Source organism: Chanos chanos, chromosome 1, assembly GCF_902362185.1.
Source record: "Chanos chanos chromosome 1, fChaCha1.1, whole genome shotgun sequence".
Classification (NCBI taxonomy): domain Eukaryota; kingdom Metazoa; phylum Chordata; class Actinopteri; order Gonorynchiformes; family Chanidae; genus Chanos; species Chanos chanos.
In genome coordinates this window covers 6,597,033-6,617,449 of record NC_044495.1, presented here as the reverse complement: position 1 = coordinate 6,617,449, position 20,417 = coordinate 6,597,033, and the positions used below count along the sequence as shown (strand labels likewise).

Genomic DNA, 20,417 nt, shown 5'->3' with positions numbered 1-20,417 from the left:
AACATTACGTTTTTTAATGACCTGCCATCTCCATTCAGCTGTGACCGTGATGCTGCAGCTAAGTACTTAAATACAACAAAGTCTCTTTCGACAAAATATTATTGTCATTATTATTCTTATATTCATTATTACTGATATTATTACAGCCACTTCCATATGCAGTAAATGCAAAGGGCGATTTGGTTTGTTTACGTTTGTGTAACATTCTCCCACATTTCACTCAAATAATACGATGTTATAAGGTCAAATAACTGTTTTTTCCAGCCCCAAACACCCTTCCCCATGAGTAGTCATAAGGGGCGTGGCTGAAAGCAGACCAACTTTATTTTGATCATTCCAGCTCGCACGCAACGCCACAGATGACAGCTCATCAGCTTGCGGAAGATAATCATTCCGGAGTTACAAATTAACTCGTGTTACAGCGGCGACCTAAAGTGTCCAGGAGTATTTGGTGATGGAGGCTGTTAATACATCGTTACGGTGTTTCAACAAAGCTCATGTGAGCGAGTTGTTTGAAGACGACAACCTGGAAACAGTGACATCAAAAGAACAGGTACTGGGCTTAGTCTTAAGTGTGTTTTCTAGGTATTGTGTCACCAACAAGCACAGGATGTGACATGTACATTCATTTCAAGTGCAGCACCTTTAGGTTATATTTGTTTTTTGCTGATATATTGAAACCTATCAAGTGAAAAAAAAGTTGTTCAGTCTTAGCCTCTTCCCTACATGATGCTCTGACGTAACTCTTCTATTTGAGGTACAGCAGCAGGGAGAAATTTGAAACTTGTAGCTGGATAGCATCACGATTAGGAGTTTCTATGAGATAACTGTACATAGAAGTACTGGATATATATTCCTCACGAAGAGTTCGGATTTGAATTACATCATCATAACCACGACGTGAGTGGTGACATATCCGCTAACAATCATAATGTGTCTCTTTACCCAGAAAAAACTAGAGAGCACTGTCCAGGAGATGTTTTGTTCTAAATTTCAGGATCAAGTGTTGCCAAGGTCAGTAACGTTAGTCTGATCCACTTGATTTCCCCACTGTGACATTATTGAAACCTCACATGTGTTTAAAGCAGTAAGAACTGGATATTCTTTGTCTTACTTGCCAGGCCTGTACTGTTACGAGAACAACATAGTCTTTTTTTGATGAAAGCAATTCACCATCTACCTGACTCCTCTGAGGTACGAGCTGTCACCCTTTTTTTTGGGGGGGGGGTGAGAAACATTGTACTTAAAAGCTGAATGGTAGTCTTTTGTGCTTGTTTTAATGAGGAAATTCTTTCCATGCTGTGGTCTCTATTCAGAGTTTGGACGTCAGTCGCTGCTGGCTCTGTCACTGGGTCCTACACAGTTTAAATCTGCTGGAGCAACCGTTGCCTGCCTCCACTGTCTCAGAGTGAGTCAGCCAAGAAGGTTCTGGAACATTCTTTTACATTTCTCTTATCACAAAGCAGTCCATTTTCGAAAGTAGGAAACGTTGACATTAAGTAATGACATTAAGAAGGTGACGCATTCCTGTTGACTCAGGGGCTCCTGATTCCAACCACTACCCCATCTAGTGTAAAATATGTAACACAAATGGTATGGAGATTATGCATCGAAAAGACAGATGGGGGCTTGTAATTTGGCATGATGGGACTGTGTATATCAAAGCAAAAGCAATGTAATGTAGAGTAGTGATGTCGATTGTTGAACTGGTTTAGGTTGATAAATGCCCAGACATTATGTGGAATTACAGGATGAGACGACAGGTCAAATAAGTATGTTAAGCATTTGAATGAGTGAGACACAAAGCCAAGTTTAACCACAAATCCCTAAGTACAGCTAAACAAAAACACAAACACTGAAAGCCCTCGGCCAGCGGAAGCTGTCTTTACCTACGCACTCTGTCTCTCTTCCATAGTATCAAACTCCTTTTGTGATGCACGCTACGACTGTGTCATGTCCGCTCAGTGGAATAACACTGACTCTTCACTCAGTGAGGCTGTGTCAGTGTCAGGCTGTAGCGCGACGTTTAAACGTGAGCAGCTTACCGAAACCGAAAGTCTACATGGCAGAAGTACGTGCACCTGAGCATCCTCTGAGTGTGTCTCCTGCTCTCTTGGTCGCTTTTCTTACACAAAAACCCTTTGCAGAGTTTCTGTAGGGGAAGGGCGGGGTCCTCCTCTTTTTTTTTTTTTTTTATCGGTCAGACTGAAACTCACTCAGCCCCCAGTTGCACAGAAACACAGAAAGGTGCGACTGAACTCTTGTTTGATCCCTTTGGCAAAGCGTGTCCTTTGTGTTTGGTAGCTCTTGCACTGCATAACCTGTTTAGTGTCATCAGATTTGAGAGACTGCGATGAGCTGCTTGCTGACTGATAGGATGAGGGAGATTACAAGAAAAGAAATTAACTGTAAATTTGTAAATACACGAAATACTTTTTTCGTTACACATAAATAATCTGTTATATTTTTGGCCTTTAAACAAAAGCAAAATACGTTAAGGCAATAAGTGCATTTCAAATGCAGGTTTGTATGAGAGGACCGATCATACAAATGTAAATTATTGGTTTAGCAGTGTCTGTTCTACAAATCTGACAAATTTGGAACATTGTGAGGTGAGGTCTAAATGTGTTCAGAGTGAGTTTTTTTGTTCAAAATGTTCAAACAAATGCCACCGCTACTTGGTGAAGTGCTCAGAGTTGAAATAGTATTTAAGCAGTATTTATGAATGACTGTAGATTCTTCAGAGCAAGGTAATGTTTGACTTTTGTATCTAAAATTGTTAACAATGGCAAAAGTAAAGCATAAAGCATTCAGCAGGGACACCCCCCCCCCCCCACAGCAATTCCAGCTTAACCACTTTCAGTTTCAGAGAGTTGAATTCACCTGACTAGAAGTACAAGTACAAGTTTTGCCGATATATTGAAACCTATCAAGTGAAACAAAAAGTTGTTCAGTCTTAGCTTCTTCCCTACATGATGCTCTGACGTAACTCTTCTATTTGAGGTACAGCAGCAGGGAGAAATTTGAAACTTGTAGCTGGATAGCATCACGATTAGCAGTTTCTATGAGATAACTGTACATGTCCTTTGTGTTTGGTAGCTCTTGCACGGCAAGTGTCATCAGATTTGAGAGGCTGGAACGAGCTGCTTGCTGACAGATAGGATGAGGGAGATTACAAGAAAAGAAATTACCTGTAAATTTGTGAATACACGAAATACTTTTTCACAAATGATACGAACATACAAACGCAATCCTTATGTGCACTTTAATGAATGGTTTAGTGACTTGCCACAACGAGGTACTTATTTAACTGGCATCCAGGGACGGGGAATGCCAGAATACTCGGTACGCTCTCACACCCCTCACAGAACAAGGGTCATCCTCATGAAGCGCAACAGACAAATCTGCATTTGAATCTGGCCGCACTTGGAGGAGATCCAGGGTTGAGAGGAGGGTGGGGTGCTCTTCCAACATGTTTATATGTGTTTGTTTATGTTACTCAGTGCCATATTCAGAGGAATATTTCATTTTCCATGTCGGGCACGTTTTTTTTTTTCTTTTTTCTTTAAATATTTATTTAGGGAAACTGAAGGTGCGTTTTTACCTTCTCTGAATAAGCAGTGCTTTCAGTTTAATGGCGGACGTTGCCCTCTTTTCCCTCACTCTTTCTCTCGAGATATTTCAACCCTATTCTTAAGGTTTTCCTATGGTAAACTGGACTTTTCCTCTACAAAATCATTCTCGCAGCCAGCTGTGTCTTGAAATGATCCAGACCGAGCTTGCAGCTGTTAGGACTTCTTCTCTGACAGTGTTTTTGCTGGAGTATATTGTTAATGCTCTACGAATATTTTGGCCGTGTAAAGCCTCTGCACTGCTCTTCAGATCTTCTCTGCGCATTATATTAAATCAAACGTGATAGCAATAACAATGGAAGATTACTCACGGGCATTTTGCCTACAGGAAGGTCTTATGTTTGAGGATGGATTTCAGGGAGTGTTATCACTTTTTTACGTGGAAGCGTCTGCGCTTTTGAAAGTAATGAATCGTGCGGCATGTACACTTAGGATTAAACTTCAATCAAAGTCACATAAATTCCTCAAAGAACACCCAAGGTCATAAAAATACGTATAATTAAAAACAGTAATCAGATCTGTGATATTTGATATGACATCAGGTAGGACAATTTTGTGAAGGGGTAGAGTGAATACACTGAATGAGGAACACTAACACAAGGTTTGCTGAAACCAGGGGTGGTGCTCAGACTTGGAAGATGTTCTGGTTTTACATGTAGACACCAGCAAATCAGGTGTGTCACTACATTAAAAAGGGTAACCACCTAGGCATGTCACTGCAAAACAAAACAAAACAAAAAAAGGATCAACTGACAATATGACCACTGTGGAATTCATGTCATTTATTTATGCGCAACAAAGTGAGAAGTTTGGTTTGATCAGTTTCTTGTGTGGTTTTAGCTTGTGTGTGAGAGAGACTGTGTAGATAGCAGCTGAACAGTGCTGTGTTTGAGTTTCCTTATCTGCACTGAAGGGTTTGGTGATGGGCAGCCGGTTCTTGATGATCTCTCGTCTGTTGGTGTCTGGGGGGAAGCCGTACAACAGGTTGGATACAGTCAGTCGTCCAGACCAGACAGTAGCCGTGCTTATCAGATATTTATTGTGGGGAAAACGTTGTGAACTGGTTTGAACTCAAGAGGTTCCTGATGATTAATGGTTTAGCAGAGCTCCTGGAAATATGCAACTCCTCAAACAAAACTGAAGAAGGGAGGGACTGGCAGAACCATCTGAACCCAGAGATGTAAAAAAAAAGAGAAGGAAATCAGCCAAATCAGAGATTCAGTCCAAAAAAAAAAGGACTTAATAAAAATGCTCCTAAGAATGGACCAAACTAATAGGTGAATGGCCAGGTCAGTTCTCAACAAGTAGATAGTGAAGACATTCTGATTTAAACTGAGAAGAAGTAGAGTAATGCCGAGATTAAGATCTAAGTTAAAAACATAGAGCAGATATTAGGAATTCCAGAACACAATTTTGACTTGTTGTTGGCCTGTCAGGAAACACTTTGTAAGGCTGTAGTATGAGTAAGATTTGGTGTCTTGTTTGCGTTTGGTATAATTCCACGCAAAAACTAGATAATAAACTCCTCCCCAAGTTAATGGAGTCACAGATCAAGATGGAGCCAGATGTATGGTGCTAATAACACAATCATTCTTTTGAAGAAGAAAAAAAAAAGCAATATTTATGTATGAGGAATCGCAACAACGTGTGTTTATCTGCAAAGTGCTCTCAGGCTGATTTTTTTTTTAGTATGTTTGCATAGCCAGGGTCAGTCAGCCTGGCTTTGTTTTAATTAGCATGAGTGGGCAGACAGTTTGGCTACTCACTGTGATGCAGCGTAATCAGCAGCTGCTTGGTCATCTCATAAAACAGAGTGGCAACCGGGAAGAGTTCCTCACAGAGAGCAAAGATCCTCACAAAAAGTCCTTTCAGGATTTAAACAACAGTTTTAAACATTGTTGTTGCAGCTACAGGCTGTCAGTGCCAGGTCGGAGCTACATCTTTGCTATCTTTGGCAAGTAAACCCTCTGTCCCTAATCGGGTTGAAATGAGGTGAAATATTGGAGGAAAAAAAAAAAAAAAGAAAATGAGAGTGTGTTAATGCCATATGCCAGCCTGCTAAAAATCAGATCAGTGTGAACAGGTTAAAAACCAGCTGAACCACAAACAGATCATTATCTGTTATTATCTACAATCTCGGAGGATGTTGTCTGCCAGGTTTACAACCTGTGCTAGGTCTTTCTCCATCTACGGAAACACTATCTTAGAAGAGCCCCTGGATTGGAGGATAAACAAACTACAGTGTTTACTCTGGCCAGTAATGACGGTAATGCTCGAGAATTACTCAAATACAGGTGTAAAACGTTGAACTGTAGCATTTTCCCTGTTTTCCTAAGTGGAAAATGGTTCCACACATGAAATGAAAAGGTTGGAAAAGTTTGAAAAAACACATGAAATAGTTTCCACACGTGGAAGGCTTTAACATGAGCAGTGTTAAATGTTGGACAGCTCACCTTTCCAAGCGGCATCTTGGTCCATATTATTTAGCGTCTCAAAGTGATATTGCTGATCTAGGATCAGATTCATGTGGCACTATAACAATTCTCTTTATTTGGATTACGAAAGGCAAAAACTGATTCTAGATCAGTACTCCGAAACTGATGCATTATGACCCCGGACGTGGACTTGAGGTTGGGAGATTTATTACACTGAATCCAATTACAGTGTAAAACAAAAGGCGGTACTAAAAGAAGAGGGTTATATATAAGTATTACTGGCATTTCATTTTCCATTTACTTCCCAGCAAACGTGGAGCTGCATAGCCCTTCATCCACTAAAACAGCTTCTTCCAGCTGCTCAGAGCTATGTGTGGGTGTTTGGTCAGTCTTCTCCTGAGACTACTGAATTTCTGGCTTCCAGAAAATTCTTGGAGTTATCCTCCCTACTAAGATTAATCTACCACTAACATTCCCATCTGCCCCATCTGGAGCTCGCCTCTCAGCCTCCATCTCTTATGCCCCAGAGAGATGAGGTGGAGGGGCTGCTCTATGGCCAGTGCTTTGGGTCAGAGAGGAAAACATTGGTGCTAATTAGCCCCTGAAGTGTGTACTACTACAGCTCTCACTGGCTGCCTCCTTACTGCAGTAGTGAGTTTTGTTAAAGCTTTGGCTAGTCTCCCTCTGTCCACTAGACTAAGAGTGTGAATTTAGGCCAGACCTTTCTTCTATATTTTACAATTAAGGACGACTTGAAACTGAGAGGAAACGCTTCTCTCGTCTCTTATTTAAAGCTGTAAGTTCTATACTGTACGCTATATAGACCGCTATTTGTCACTGAATGTGTTGTATATCTCTGAATATGATGGCAGTGAGATGTCTTGCACTGTACCTTCAGTTACACTTTGCTTTGGCTTTCACTCTTTCTTCTTAAACTGCTGAGTGAATAGGTTTCACTCAGGATGAAGCCCTCAGTTCTAAAGCAGACAGGATCTCAGAAAAAATTCTACAAAGAATTTTTGGTGGTGACCAAATGGCTACATGTAACTGTAAAGCACTCTTGAAGTGTGTGTGCCTCCGTTAACCTATATTATACCCAGTGGGTGATTTGTTATTGTTTAACAGGGGGGACGGCTCAGTGGTCACTGACACTACTCCATAGAGTATATAGGGGGATGGCAAGTCAACAAGGGGCTTGCATTTTGGTCATTTTGCCAACAAGGCGGGTGGCATCCCCCCTTATCCCCCTACAAATTGGCTCCTGATTATACCCCGAAGCACCCGGGGTTCCCCAAAATCCTTTGAGGACTTTTCTCTGAAACCCTCAACTATGTCTGCCTTGTACCTCAAACAAAACAGTCTCATTCTTGGTGAACAACAGCCAGATGAGTGTCTGACAGCCCTCTTTCAACCAGTTAAGATAATTGTGACCAGCTTTTGCTCTCTAGCTCTTTGAGGCTGGCCATTAAAACAGTTGCAGAAGTACTTTTCCAGTGAAAATCTTTTGTTAATTATAGAATCAAATCTGCTGCCTAGAAATCCTGTTCCTGGCTTGACTTACTGTGCTGTAGAGCTCTCTGCTGCCTGGCAGGAACTACTATTCACAACTTTTTGAGGCTTTTGCAATTGATTTCTATTTGAATGACTATTCAAACACAACTTAATCTTAACATCGGCTGGGCGAGGCCTTTTTGAAACTGAGGAATATCTGGGACAGTCCAGGGCTTAAGATAAGTGCTAACTGGTCACAGATAGCCACAAGATAAATAAAACTTTGTGTGAACAGTTTGTAGAGCTGTTACTGAGGTTTTCCTGTTATGACTTTTCTCTGAAATCCTTGACTATGTCTGCCTTGTACCTCCAACAAACCGTCTCATTCTTGGCGTACAACACGAGAGCTGTCACAACCAAATGAGTGTCTGACAGCCCTCTTTCAACCAGTTAATATAATTGTGACCAGCTTTTGCTCTCTAGCTCTTTTAAGGCTGGCCATTAAAACAGCTGCAGAAGTACTTTGCCAGTGAAAATCTTTTGTTAATTATAGAATCAAATCTGCTGCCTAGCAATCCTGTTCCTGGCATGACTTACTGAGCTGTAGAGCCCCCTGCTGGCCTGGCAGGAACTATTATTCACTCTTAGTGAACAGAATAGTAATGGTTTGTTCTACTCTTTTGTACCCAAGTGTTTGTCAGTTCCTGGCAAGATGTCAAAGTCCCACAGGAGGTTTTGGAGGAGGTCCTGGACAACAAGCACACCTGGCTGCTACATATGCTGCCGTTAATGCTCTCTGTACTATTGGAACTGAAGAGGCATACAATGTCATTGACAGGTATTCAAATACAAACTGCATTATATCGTTAACTCCTTTATTTTACATTTTTGTTCATTTATTTTAAAACCAAACTTTAGACGTTAAGTCGTTGATGTGTACCTCACCATAGAGAGAAACTTCTGCATTTCCTCTGTTCTTTGAAACAACCAGACGGTTCTTTTGCTTTGCACGAAGGCGGAGAAATTGATGTCAGGTAAGCCACGAAGTGACATTTAATAAGACATGTTTATTCTTTTCTCTTTGGTCGCAGATGAAAAGTCCTTGAGTCGGTGACAATTCCAGTATTGGTTATGCTGCTGTAGCTCTTTGGACTATGATAACAACAACTTTTCAACCGGGCTTAAGCCAAAAGAGATAGACAAGCCTTACACGGCTGCCTTATTAAAGAGAGAACCCTGTATGAAAGGAAGATGTACTGCTTGCTAGGGTTGATCATTGTTTTTAAGAGGTTGGGTTTTTCTTTTGGAAGGGGTGTGTATTGCGCTGCTTCGGTCGCGTCCCTCACAAACATCATCACAGCCACGTTGTTTGAAGATTCGATCAACTGGGTTGTTCGGTGAGGACAAGAGAGTTATGCAAAGCTTTTCGCTCATATAGGGCGCCGCTAGCCACCTACATGCTTTGTATGCAGTCTACACCTTTTCTGTATATTAGTTGATTTTGTTGTAAGCATATACAAACATTTCCATGCCAAGTCTAAATAAACAATGGCTAATTCCCATTCCATTCCACATCCTCTTTTCTGTGCCTTTTACTAAATGAAAACTGTCATTTTAATCAAGTCATTGACTTTTAAATAACCAATAAAAATGACCCTTCTTTTCATCTCTCCCTCACCTGTTTGTAGTGTGCAGTTTACAAGAATTAAGCAAATTAGGCAGCTTACATTGCACATTATACAATATACATGAGATGAACTTAAATTATTCGTGGCAAAACAACTTGCGTTTAGTGTCAGTCACTCATTGTGATTCTCTTTGTCTCTGGAGGTGTCAGACGTGGGAAGGTGGATTGGCGGGAATTCCAGGGCTCGAAGCACATGGTGGATATACATTCTGTGGACTGGGTGCTTTAGTTATCCTTAAACATGAATATTTACTGGATCTCAAAGCTATGCTGGTATCTTATCAGTTTTCTTTTTGTTTTTTTTTTTTCTTAACCCATGTTTGGGCACGTAACACCATATGGACACATTGTATCCTCACTTAGGCTCGAGATTTCCGTGAAAATATAAATTTAACACAAATCGTAACTTGTTTTTTTCTTTAATAAAATGTTCCAGTAAGGCTTTGGTATAAAACTGAGGTGTGATGTTGGTGGGGTTTTTTTTGCAGCGTTGGGCAGTTTGCAGACAGATGCGTTTTGAGGGAGGTTTTCAAGGACGATGCAATAAACTTGTGGATGGCTGTTATTCTTTTTGGATGTCCAGCGTTCTTGCTATGCTCCACCATGCTCTCATAAAACAAGGTAAATGATGCAGGATGGATATCATTCATTTTAAAACGGTCCTGCCACGTCCCAAGTTTTTTGTCTCGAGTTTGTTTTTTTGTTTTTTTTGCCGCGTCGACCAAACGGAGGCGCTCTTGTCGAGACAGCAGTGCCGGTCAGCAGTGTGTTCTGCTAACAGTCCGACATTTTCCTCAGGTTTGGCTGTAATTTGATTACCAAATTCACAGATAACGATATATTGCCTTAACTGTTAGCGTGTCAGGTACATTTATCCCATCTTCCTCTTCTCCGTGTATAAATACCTTTGGACATTCATGTTCTAAGAGATGAACTTCATAAAAGAGGAGAAAGTGCTGTGAGTGTTTTCATTCAGGTCCAGACTCATTTCATGCAAATATAAAATTCATTGAGTTTTATTCTCATTCTCTTTCTGTCCCTCTCTCTTCTGTCTTTCTCTCTGAGGTCTCACCATCATCCTACCTTCATGTTTTGCTTTCAGGGGACGCTGAGCTCAGTCGGCCTAACTGGGTGTTTGACACGCGGGCTCTCCAGGAGTACCTGCTCTTCTGCTGCCAGAGTCCAGACGGAGGACTTCTGGACAAACCTGGCAAGTGAGTTGACTGATCTCGCTACGTCCCTGCAGAAACCCTGGGTTTAGATCGACAGCTGATCACAGTTTGTAATCACGTAGAACAATCAATGGCGTGTCTCTTCTAGTTCAACGACTTAGGCCTAAGGTATTAGATTGAACCAAGACAGTCATAATTACAATGCTACACTCGCGCTGTGAAAAGGTGGGGTCTTGTATGGGGAACACAGACACAGGAGCAGGAAAGGACAGGCTGTGGGGTCTAAGCTAGACCTGTGACATTCGTTTAAAGCTTGATAATTAACACGGCGCCCATTTGTCAGACTGTTTTTTGTTTGTTGTTGTTTTCAGACCGAAGGACTTTTATCACACCTGTTACTGTCTTAGTGGGCTCTCTATCGCACAGCATTTCAAGGGTTTAGATACACAGGAGACGGTCGTCCTTGGTGATGATGGCAACAAATTGGTGAGTCGAAAATAAACTGCATCATTAAGCCTCTCCTGTACCAAGACCCTTTAAAGGAAAAGCAGGTGAAATTGTGTAAAAAAACCCCCAAAAAACCCAGGAATATGTCAAACCGTAGTATTCTTTGTACAGCATGATTTGAGGGTTGGCCCAGCGCTAAACAAAGGTCTCATGCCTGACTCAAGGATGGGGTTCACATCTTATTTGAGGGTTTCTATTTGAATGACTATTCAAACACAACTAAATCTTAACATCAGCAGGGAGAAGCCTGTTAGAAATTGAGGAATGTCTGGCACCGTCCTGGACTTAAGATAACTGCTAAGTGGTCACGGACAGCCACAAGATAAATAAATCTTTTGTGCGAAAAGTTCATAGAGTTGTTCCTGAGGTTTTCCTGGTATGAGGAGAAAGTAGGACACCTGAATGTGGTCAGTGAAACTTTTATTTTTTGCTTTTATTTATCTGCTCAATGCATTTTTTCTTCCTTGTCTTCCAATCTGTCAGGCTCAAAATCACCCCGTCTATAATGTCTGTCCAGAGAGAGTGGCCCGGGCTCTGGACTATTTTGGTAAATTACCCATTCCAGAACAGAGAGAGAACGGACCGACATTCCACATTTGACGTAGTCTGTTGTGGAAGAGGGACTTTTTTTCTTCTTCTTCTTGCCAGTTTTCTCTCTTCAAGTATCAAGTTAACTTGTGTCTGTGACACAGCAGGATATTGCACAGAAAATGAAGACCTTCAGTTCGACACTTTGCACAGTCATTCAAATGCCATATTTTTAATAACATATTTATATTCTTTTATTTAAACAATATAACTAAGCGATATTATTCTTTTTCGAGATCAGTGCTAGAATGAGGGGTAACAGAGACATAACTGTTACTACGGATGTTGTTTATATAAGTGTCTGAGAATATTTAACCTACAGACGTGTATATCTTTTTAATACCTCACCGACAGTAAACAACAGAATTTTAACAAATGAAATCTACTCTCATTTAATGTCTCTGTGTCATTATGTGTCTGTAATCCTTTGTCTGTGATATGCAATGCAACCGCGCAGATCCAACTGAGGTCACTCACACTACGCGCTTTAAGGATAAAATAGTTTTATTTATAGTCTCATAGTAAAGGTATGCCTCAACTTGCAAGACAAATGTTGGTAGTATGTACAACATACCTGTAACTTCCATGGAATGGAATCAAAGAAAAGATCTATCTCGTACACGCTATCTGTTTGAAACGGAAAAAAAAAAAAAAATTTTTGAAAAAATGACAAACGTTCCCTGGGCAGTTCAAGTCTTTCCAGAGAAGCTTTTCACCTTATTTTGTCCTTTTTGTTTCTGTAGATTACATTTAAGAGTATACAGTGTAACTCACTACACACCGATATGGACTTCTTTTTCCTGTAATAAAAATAAAAAAACGTTAAACTACTCTTTTTTTTTTTTTTAAACTGCATTGTGTAACATTCATTATCCATTTGGGAAAAATTACCTGCATCCTTGTATTTTTTTTTTTTTTTTGACCCGATTTCACTGAGTGAAAAAACAAACAAACAAACAAACAAAAAAAAATAATAACAACTCCATTTGAGGTGAGGACATTAAAAGTCTGTCACTGTCTATTTCCACATATGATCTCACGGGGGGAGAAAAAAAAAAAAACAAAAAAAACTCACTACACAGGGAGCCAAATCATCTCGATGCAACATTAAATATGCATTTCTCAACAAACATTTTAAAAGGAGAGAACATCAGGCTTATCTGCTACTGCTTCAGGTAGATCACAATATACACATACTTTTTTTTCTTTTTCATCCTTTTTTTTTTTCTTTTTACTTTTTTTTCTGCAAAGCAACATCACATTCATCTGTGGAAAAGTAGAAACATTAAAAAGGTAAACTATTCTTAAAGGACTTTTTTTTTTTTTCCTTTTTCTTCTCAAGATCTGCGTGAGGTCTCCAAAATGCAGACTCACTGAGGTTTATCCATTCCGATTATAAAGGGGATGTATTTGTGGCTTGAACTAAAGCTGCATGCCACCTCTGTTTCGATCATTTGTACACAACCACTAAGAGGTTACCCAAAAAAAAAAAAAAAAAAAAAAAGGAGTTGAAGTCCTTCAAACTGCAAAGCTGCCTTGCATGGGGGAGTGGGGGTGCCTTATATGCGGAGTGACATCACAAAACAAACGGGGAAGCGGGACGGGGCGAAAGAGGGAGAGGAAAAAAAAAAAAAGGGGGGGGGGGGGGGGGGCGGGGGCCAAGAAAGTTAAGATTTTCGTGACCTTATCCCACCTCGGGCTCCTACCTCTCTCAAGTGAGATGGACAGAATGTCGGGGGGGGGGGGGCCGAAGGAGTGGGAGGAGAGCGAGGAGGGCGACGGAGGGAGACGAAGGTGAAGATGAAGGTGAGGAGGGCAGGAAAGTCCCTGGTAAAGCTCCCGTGGGTCCGAGAGGGCCCGGAGAGGGGAGTCCGGTTTAGCTGGGTTCCACGCGCCGCTTCTTTCTGTCCGGCGTTTCCTCTCGCTCGGATTCGGAGCTGGAGTCGGAGCCGCCGTCGAAGGCCGACACGGCGCTGCCCTTGGGGTTGGTATACAAACTGCTGTCTGAGGAAGAGTAGCTGGCCTGGAGCTGAGCGGACCCTTTGGCCTTCTCCAGTGCACGGACTGCAACGCGTCACAGAAAAACACAGAGCGAAAGCGCCGGCGTTAATGGAGACGGGAACGGAAAACCAGCTCTGCAATTTGGGGATTTACACCCCTCCCCCTCCCCCCACATCAAGCGATTCATATTCACAAAACTCCACCCTGTGACACTATTGGTTCTTAGAACCTCAACAATGTCTCTGAGGCGGTTCCCTGTTAGGTTCGAATTAAACCAAAGAGCATTAAAAACTTACAGGTGGAATAAACCAATTCAGCTTTCACTAAGGAGCCCAAAAATTCCCCTAAGTTTAAGACTATTAACAGGCCTGCATTAGGTTTTCTTGTGATATCCAAAACTGAACAGCACCAAATCCAGAATCAAAACACCACTGCTGTTCCCACCTCTGCACTTAGTTCTATACATTCAATTCACACTACTGGAGGATCCTTTAAGGTTCCTATCCCCATAATTAACCTGCTTTGTCCTTCACACCCACACTGAAAATGCCTGGATTATACTAAGCTAGTTTTATATGTACAGAGTTGATTCAGTTCAAAATCATATACATCATATGGATCATCTCTAATCTGGCTAGTCTGTTGTTCTTCTCTTTTTTTTCTCCAGAGACTGAACCGGGATGATTTGTCAAGAGCTGCAGCTATTCTGTTTCCCTTTCTGCTTTGTCAAACCTTCAAAATGTATCCACTCTGTGTTTCTCTTCCTTCTACAACAGAGTTTTAAATCTTTTAGGAAGAATAGTGGTAACAAAGGAAAAAAAAGATGAGGAAGAGAACATTTGGGAGGATAATCACAGGAAAAAAAAAAAAAATCAGAAATGGGTGAGGCAGGGGGTGATTTTTTTTTTTTTAATTTAAAGTGTCAGCTCTACTCACCCTGCTGTTCAAGCAGTGCGTTTTGTTTCTTCAGGTCGTCAATGTCCTGTTGGTGCGTGTGGTTTTTCCGCCGCATGTACTGAATGTACTCTGTGGCTTTGTCTAGAATCTGAGCTCGGGATGCCTGTTGGACAGAGTACTGTCAACAAAAAAAAGCTGTCCATCTAAAACACGACACAGGGTTGCATTAGGCTTACATGTTCACTGTTAACTCTGGCTCAAATTGATTTCTTAAAGGGATTCTCACAGCCCAAGACAAGTTCAAATGTTCAATGCTATGCTCAGCAATTTCTGTTGCATGACTGCTATGAAAAATCTCTTGGCTGCTCTAGAAACTTATGCTATTGACACTCTCAGATATGTTAGGGTGAAGGGTGGAAGAGTGATCCTTACTCCAGGGCCTGATCTAATAGCTGAGACATTGTTTCAGGGGAAAAGAAAAAAACAAAAACAAAAAACAACCCTCTCCCCAAGTCTAGGGCTCACCATAGAAAACTCATTCATGTTTCTGTAGTACATGAAATAACTTCATCGAACCTTAAACAGTGGCGACAAAGCAAAACAAAAAAAAAAACAATATTTGGCAAAGGTGTGCAGAACATGGACCAACCTTTTCTCCCTGTAGTGAAGGTACAGAATCTCGTAAACTGTGGAAACTGTCTTTAATGTGGTCCCTACGTTTACGCTCCAGCGCATTGTGGTGTGCCCGTTTGTCTGCCTGCAATGAACAACATTTACAACAATTTCCTATGGCAGAAGAACAATACAAACATTAAAATCCATAACTGTTCTACAAAAGTCCGGGATTAGCCTTAAGTATTTTAATAAAATCTGAATGCTTGCAAAGATTAGGGAGCAATAATTGAGACTGATTACTGTCATTTACAGATATTGTATAGTGACATACAGTAATATAATACGCAATAATATCGTTGACATAAGATAATAACCTGCAATGTAAATGAAGTAACTTCTCATAAAAGAACTCAGTTTTATGATGGGAATTCTATAAAACGACATTAACAGATGACCGAAGCCAATGAAGAAAGGCACAGAAATTCACACAAACATTACGTATGAGTGTGTGTGTACACGAGTATGTGTGCATGGCCACAGCCTGTGCCTACAAATTCCTGGTAACACACAACCTCACGGAGAGATGCTGTCATGCAAAACACAAATCAGTATTAAACGGAGAAGCTTCAAAGTCAAAGTGGTGTCCATTTTGCACTGTGGCGATCATTGAGCTTGCATCCGGGGAACAACCACCAGTAAAAAAAAAAATTGCTAACTGGGTCGCCAATTCATAACAAATCCACTCCATAGCAATCACCGACACGATCTGTCATTCAAGTATGCTGGGCCAAGTGTTAGATTTACACATAAAATGTGCACGTACATCCTTTATATGGCTTGCACACATAGCCTACTTTATGATTTTTAAAGACAGCATGAATTGAGTAACTCACGTTATGGTCAACAAGATAAACCGGTTGTTTGGAGCGAATTGCTCGCTAAGTGTACGGCATGTAATGCGATTCTCTCGTGCCTGTGCAATTTACAAACAATTCCCGTTGTCTGTTTTGGCAAGGTGTTGAAAGACACTTTATATTAACACAACAACCCTTATAGAGAACAAACACCTCAGCACGGTGATACCACCAACTGAAACCATCAACTGTTGCCAAAGCGACAAGCTGGCTAGTTGGCTACACCAGTAACTGGCTAACCGACCCAACATTTTCATTACAATGTCACTTAGCTAGCATTGACCGAGGTTCATTTAATTCACTACTGAAAATACAGTACTTTCCGGGTTAAGCGCTTCGTGCTCACTCATACAAAAATACATGTGTATATATATACACACACCAGTCTCTGGTACAAATAAAAGAAATAATTTCACGTGCTGTTAAACACCTCACAGTGCAATATAAGAAATGCTCTCTTGCTAACTTAGCTACGCACCACTGGGTGAAATCTTGATGACTCTTCCTGCAGAAAATAAACAAAAAATAAAAATTGTTAGGTATTTGTTCAGTGAAACAAATCCGTTTAACAGACACCCGCAATTTAACTAATTGTAAAAGGAAAGCTACATCAAAATAACTGATCGCAAAACACACAGGGTTAGCTCTCTCGCTAGTGGTAACCATCAGCTAAGTCTGATACAGGAAAACACGCGTTTTATCAGATTTCACATGGTGATCATTTCTGCACACTTACAAAAGAATAAATAATGACCATTGAAACTTACATCACTGTCGACTTCAATGTCATCGTTATCGCTCATTCTCTGATTAAATACAAGAATATGAAAAAGTAGCTGGTGGATTTCAAAATAACGACCAACCAAATCGAAATTAGCTGGTTAGCAAACGAGTCTTTGCAAGAGGGACATGACGATTGACATACACGTGACTCTCGGGCATTTACTATGGTTCTTTGCATGCCGGGATTTATGGGTAATGTTGTTTCAATTAGAGTTTATCGCGATTTTGTCTAAAGGTTTAAAGAATTAAGGGCCACATTTCCCATGAACACGCACTAAGTCACTATGAACGTGTTTTGCGGTAATGTAATTGCTGCAGAGCAGCACGTATCTCAAGTAACCAAGTTTGCGAGTTGACCGACGTGTTTTTATGTCCGTGCGCAAGCCGTGGGTTGATAGTTTTAGTTCGTCTGCGACGCGCTATTGTTCTACTTTAGGGGTAATTTAGTGGTTAGAAACCTCATTATTTCTCATTCTTTTACATTTTAATTCACGCCTTAAAAGATTAGCATAACAACATTCTATTTATTTATTGATTGATTTATATTTGAAATTCTCATTCCCTCTCCTTCACTCTTTTTGGTTACCTTAAATTTAATGCATCTCCATACATAAACCTCATAATGAAGTTGCACCCTTAATACATACTCAGATTATTCCAGACACCTAAATTACACTGATTAAATGAAATCTGTTGTTCTTGTTTGTGCTTGTAAACCTTGTAATGAACACTGTGCAGGACTGTTGCATAGCCAGTGGCGCAAGGTTGCAGTGGCTCCACGTCTCGTGAGTAACTCGTCTGGCATCAGCTGACCAGCTGTTGTGGGAAAAACAGTCCGCTCTCCAGCAGAGATTCCTGGTAGAGCTGCTGTGGAGAGAGGGGCCAGAGCACGAGAATTATCAGCCCTGGAATGTAAGGACTAATTCAGGGGTCAGGACAGGAACCAGTGCCTTGAGAGCGCACAGCAGTCAACCACTCACCTCATTATTTGTCTGACTTGTTCCAGAACTGACGACTCATCTTAACGTATGAAGAATGTCTCAGTACCTCCAATCATTCTCATTTCAACTGATAAATGATTCATTTACTGTCAAAATAAATAAGACCAGCAGAAGCAAGGATAATCTCTGATCTTTACTAGTGTGTGTATGTGTGTAAGTTTTGGGGGGTGGGGTGGAGGGGTGGGGGGGGTGTAAAGCTGTTGTTAAAGCAAGCTTACATTAAGTAGCTTGCATTTATTCAAAACCGCTGGGGGTGGAAGTTTCATGTATGCACATAAGTCTTGCTGTTCAAAAGCCTATCTCCATATCTAGTCTTAAGATGTCTTCATCACTTTACTAATCTCTTATTTTTCAGATAAATAGAAAACTTTTAACGGTTAATGTGAAAAACAGTAATGGTCTAATACTTGTCAGACCTCAAGCCATTCTCTGTTCTTCTGGTCTTCCACTGCACTCTGTAGAACCTATTTGGTCAGATCAATACTGAGTGAATAAATCCAGCACTGTTCAGATAACTTTTCTGTCCCAGATCTGATGGACACAGAAGGAAACAGTCCCATGGCTCTCGTGACCTTGCTTTGACGTATTTCTAATTTTACGATTGGATGAAAAATGTAACATCCTTCAGTTTAGCTTTTGTATCTTTATGTGACATTTCAGGACAACTCCTGCTGTCATCCTCCCCAGAGGATGGTCATTTGTTAGGACACAGTCATTCTCACATAATGTAAGGGTGCTAAACAGAAGAGGACTCAACAATTAGAAGTGCAGCTATTTCCTGGCTCTGGTTGGACTCCCCCCTGCTTGATTGCGTAACATTCTTTGATTGTGTTGGGTATTTGTATGCATGCTAAGTGGGAAGGAAGCCTTGTTTTGTGCCATGGCAACAATTAAGGCCCCGTCGAACGTATTCTAAGCAACCGATACTGAGGCCAAGCGTTCCCACGCCTCTCTGATCCGACTGATAAACACACAAATATCAGGCAGAGGGGGCATGTCAGCAGGTGCAAGTGGGACTCACTTTTGTAACAAATGAATAAGATGACTGCCAAGGCAGCCACTCAGAAGCTTACAATGAGCTTATTTTGTTGCAACGTGTATCCATTGCTATTATGACTTCATAGAAAATGAAACCATTTATTGTGGCTTAGACGTGGACTCTACAAACCATCATTAGATCTTACTGTCTCGTTATCTGTGTAACTGAAGATATTACGAACTTTCAAATGAAAAAAAAAAATTTTCTAAACCCAAACCCCTCTATTGAACTGATGTCAGTTCATTCCCACTGGAGACAGGGAAACTAGATCCCTGACACAATTACTCTGTTTGACTCTTTGTTTCGTAGTTCCTAATTAACCTGGTGAATGCCATTTATAAATATGTAAGAACCACATAATTATGCATTCATTAAGGGCATGTTGCACAGCATTGAGTCTCTGTACCTTGTGACTGATAACATGTGACAGGGGTGCAGTGGATAAAGGGGTGGATAGAGACAGAAAAAAGTACAGAAGGATAGAGGAAAGTGGGGCCAGAGGGGGAGAGAGAGAGAGAGAGAGAGGGAGGAGGAACAGAGAAAGTGGGTGAGGAACAGAGAGAGAGAGAACACAAGAGAGAGAGACCGAGAAAGAGAGAGAAAGTGACTGAGAACACAAATTATTGAGAACTTAGCACAAGCATCAAACTAACTCCTTCCTTGCACAAAAATGAAGGTAAGAAAATATTTTTTTTAGCAGCATAAAAAAAGAAACATAAAACCATTCATTTAACATTTTAAGTCGCACCGGATGATTATTTTACTGATGTCTGTAGTTGTGAATCACAAATCCTGTTTTGCTTTTTCTTTCTTTTTTTTAAAAGAAAACAAGTAGAGGAATAGACATTTATGTACATAAGAGTGGCGGTATTTAAGGAATACAACAATACAACAATACAAGTGAACCAAAGTCAGAACTCTAGGAATAGCTGAAGGGTGGTCAATTGTTAAATGAAAGTACATTTTGACTACAGTTCTCTAAAATATGGCTCTCACAGATTATTTTCTCTGTATGTTTATCGTGCTTGAGAGAAGCCTTCCGAGAGGCTCTCTGAAAGATTAGTTGTGGCCGGATTGAACATACAGCCATGTGGAGAGAACGTCAGTATCACGGTGCTCACATTGTCAGAACAAATGACCACTTGATGTTTGTATTTGAGAGCTCAGATATCTTTGAATATTTGTGTTATTCGTTTGAGTTTCTTTTTTGTGCCATTCCACCATTTATTTGGAAGGTATACAGAAGTGTTAGGAAAGTTATTTGGAGACCTTGAAAACAGCTAGAGGATGTCCCATCCTTTGAAAAAAGTGACGGGGCCCCATGTCAAGTTCACTCTGTGAGGATGTTCATTCTTTGTTTGTTTATTACGACATGAATAGCAGAAATAGAGGCCATGCCAGCAGGTACCATGGAACCATACCAGACTTACAAACAGCAGATGAATAAACAGAGAGAAATCCCCCCCCCCCAAAAAAAACCCAAAACAAAAAACAAATAAACAAAAAAAAAACAGCTAAGACACATTTTTGTCAGTGCCCCCAAGAGACATTATTAAAATGAGAATTAAAGCTCCATTGCAGAGTAATCATCCCCCTCCCCAAATAAAGAAATAATAATAATAATAATAATAATAATAAAACTATTATTTGGTTTT

The 20,417-nt window shown here is 40.6% G+C and overlaps 2 protein-coding genes across 3 annotated transcripts; one reads left to right on the top strand and one right to left on the bottom strand.

Moving 5' to 3' along the window:
• Positions 1–454: 454 nt before the first annotated feature.
• On the top strand, positions 455–11,524 carry LOC115823269 (protein farnesyltransferase subunit beta-like). Its single transcript, XM_030787313.1, has 12 exons — positions 455–553; positions 950–1,014; positions 1,122–1,194; positions 1,317–1,408; positions 8,250–8,396; positions 8,509–8,592; positions 8,869–8,955; positions 9,389–9,518; positions 9,734–9,866; positions 10,348–10,459; positions 10,789–10,903; positions 11,408–11,524. The coding sequence occupies exons 1-12, from the start codon at positions 455–457 to the stop codon at positions 11,522–11,524; spliced, it is 1,254 nt and encodes a 417-aa protein (XP_030643173.1).
• Positions 11,525–13,282: 1,758 nt separating this feature from the next.
• LOC115816747 (protein max-like) lies at positions 13,283–16,805 on the bottom strand. Of its 2 annotated transcripts, XM_030779843.1 has the most exons (5): positions 16,707–16,805; positions 16,418–16,444; positions 15,060–15,167; positions 14,450–14,573; positions 13,283–13,576 (listed from the first exon to the last, which is right to left on the bottom strand). In XM_030779843.1, exons 1-5 carry the CDS (start codon positions 16,740–16,742, stop codon positions 13,389–13,391), a joined length of 483 nt encoding a protein of 160 aa, XP_030635703.1. In that variant the 5' UTR covers positions 16,743–16,805; the 3' UTR covers positions 13,283–13,388. The 2 variants fall into 2 exon arrangements, with proteins under 2 accessions (XP_030635703.1, XP_030635713.1); XM_030779853.1 differs by lacking the exon at positions 16,418–16,444.
• Between the last annotated feature and the right edge of the window lie 3,612 nt (positions 16,806–20,417).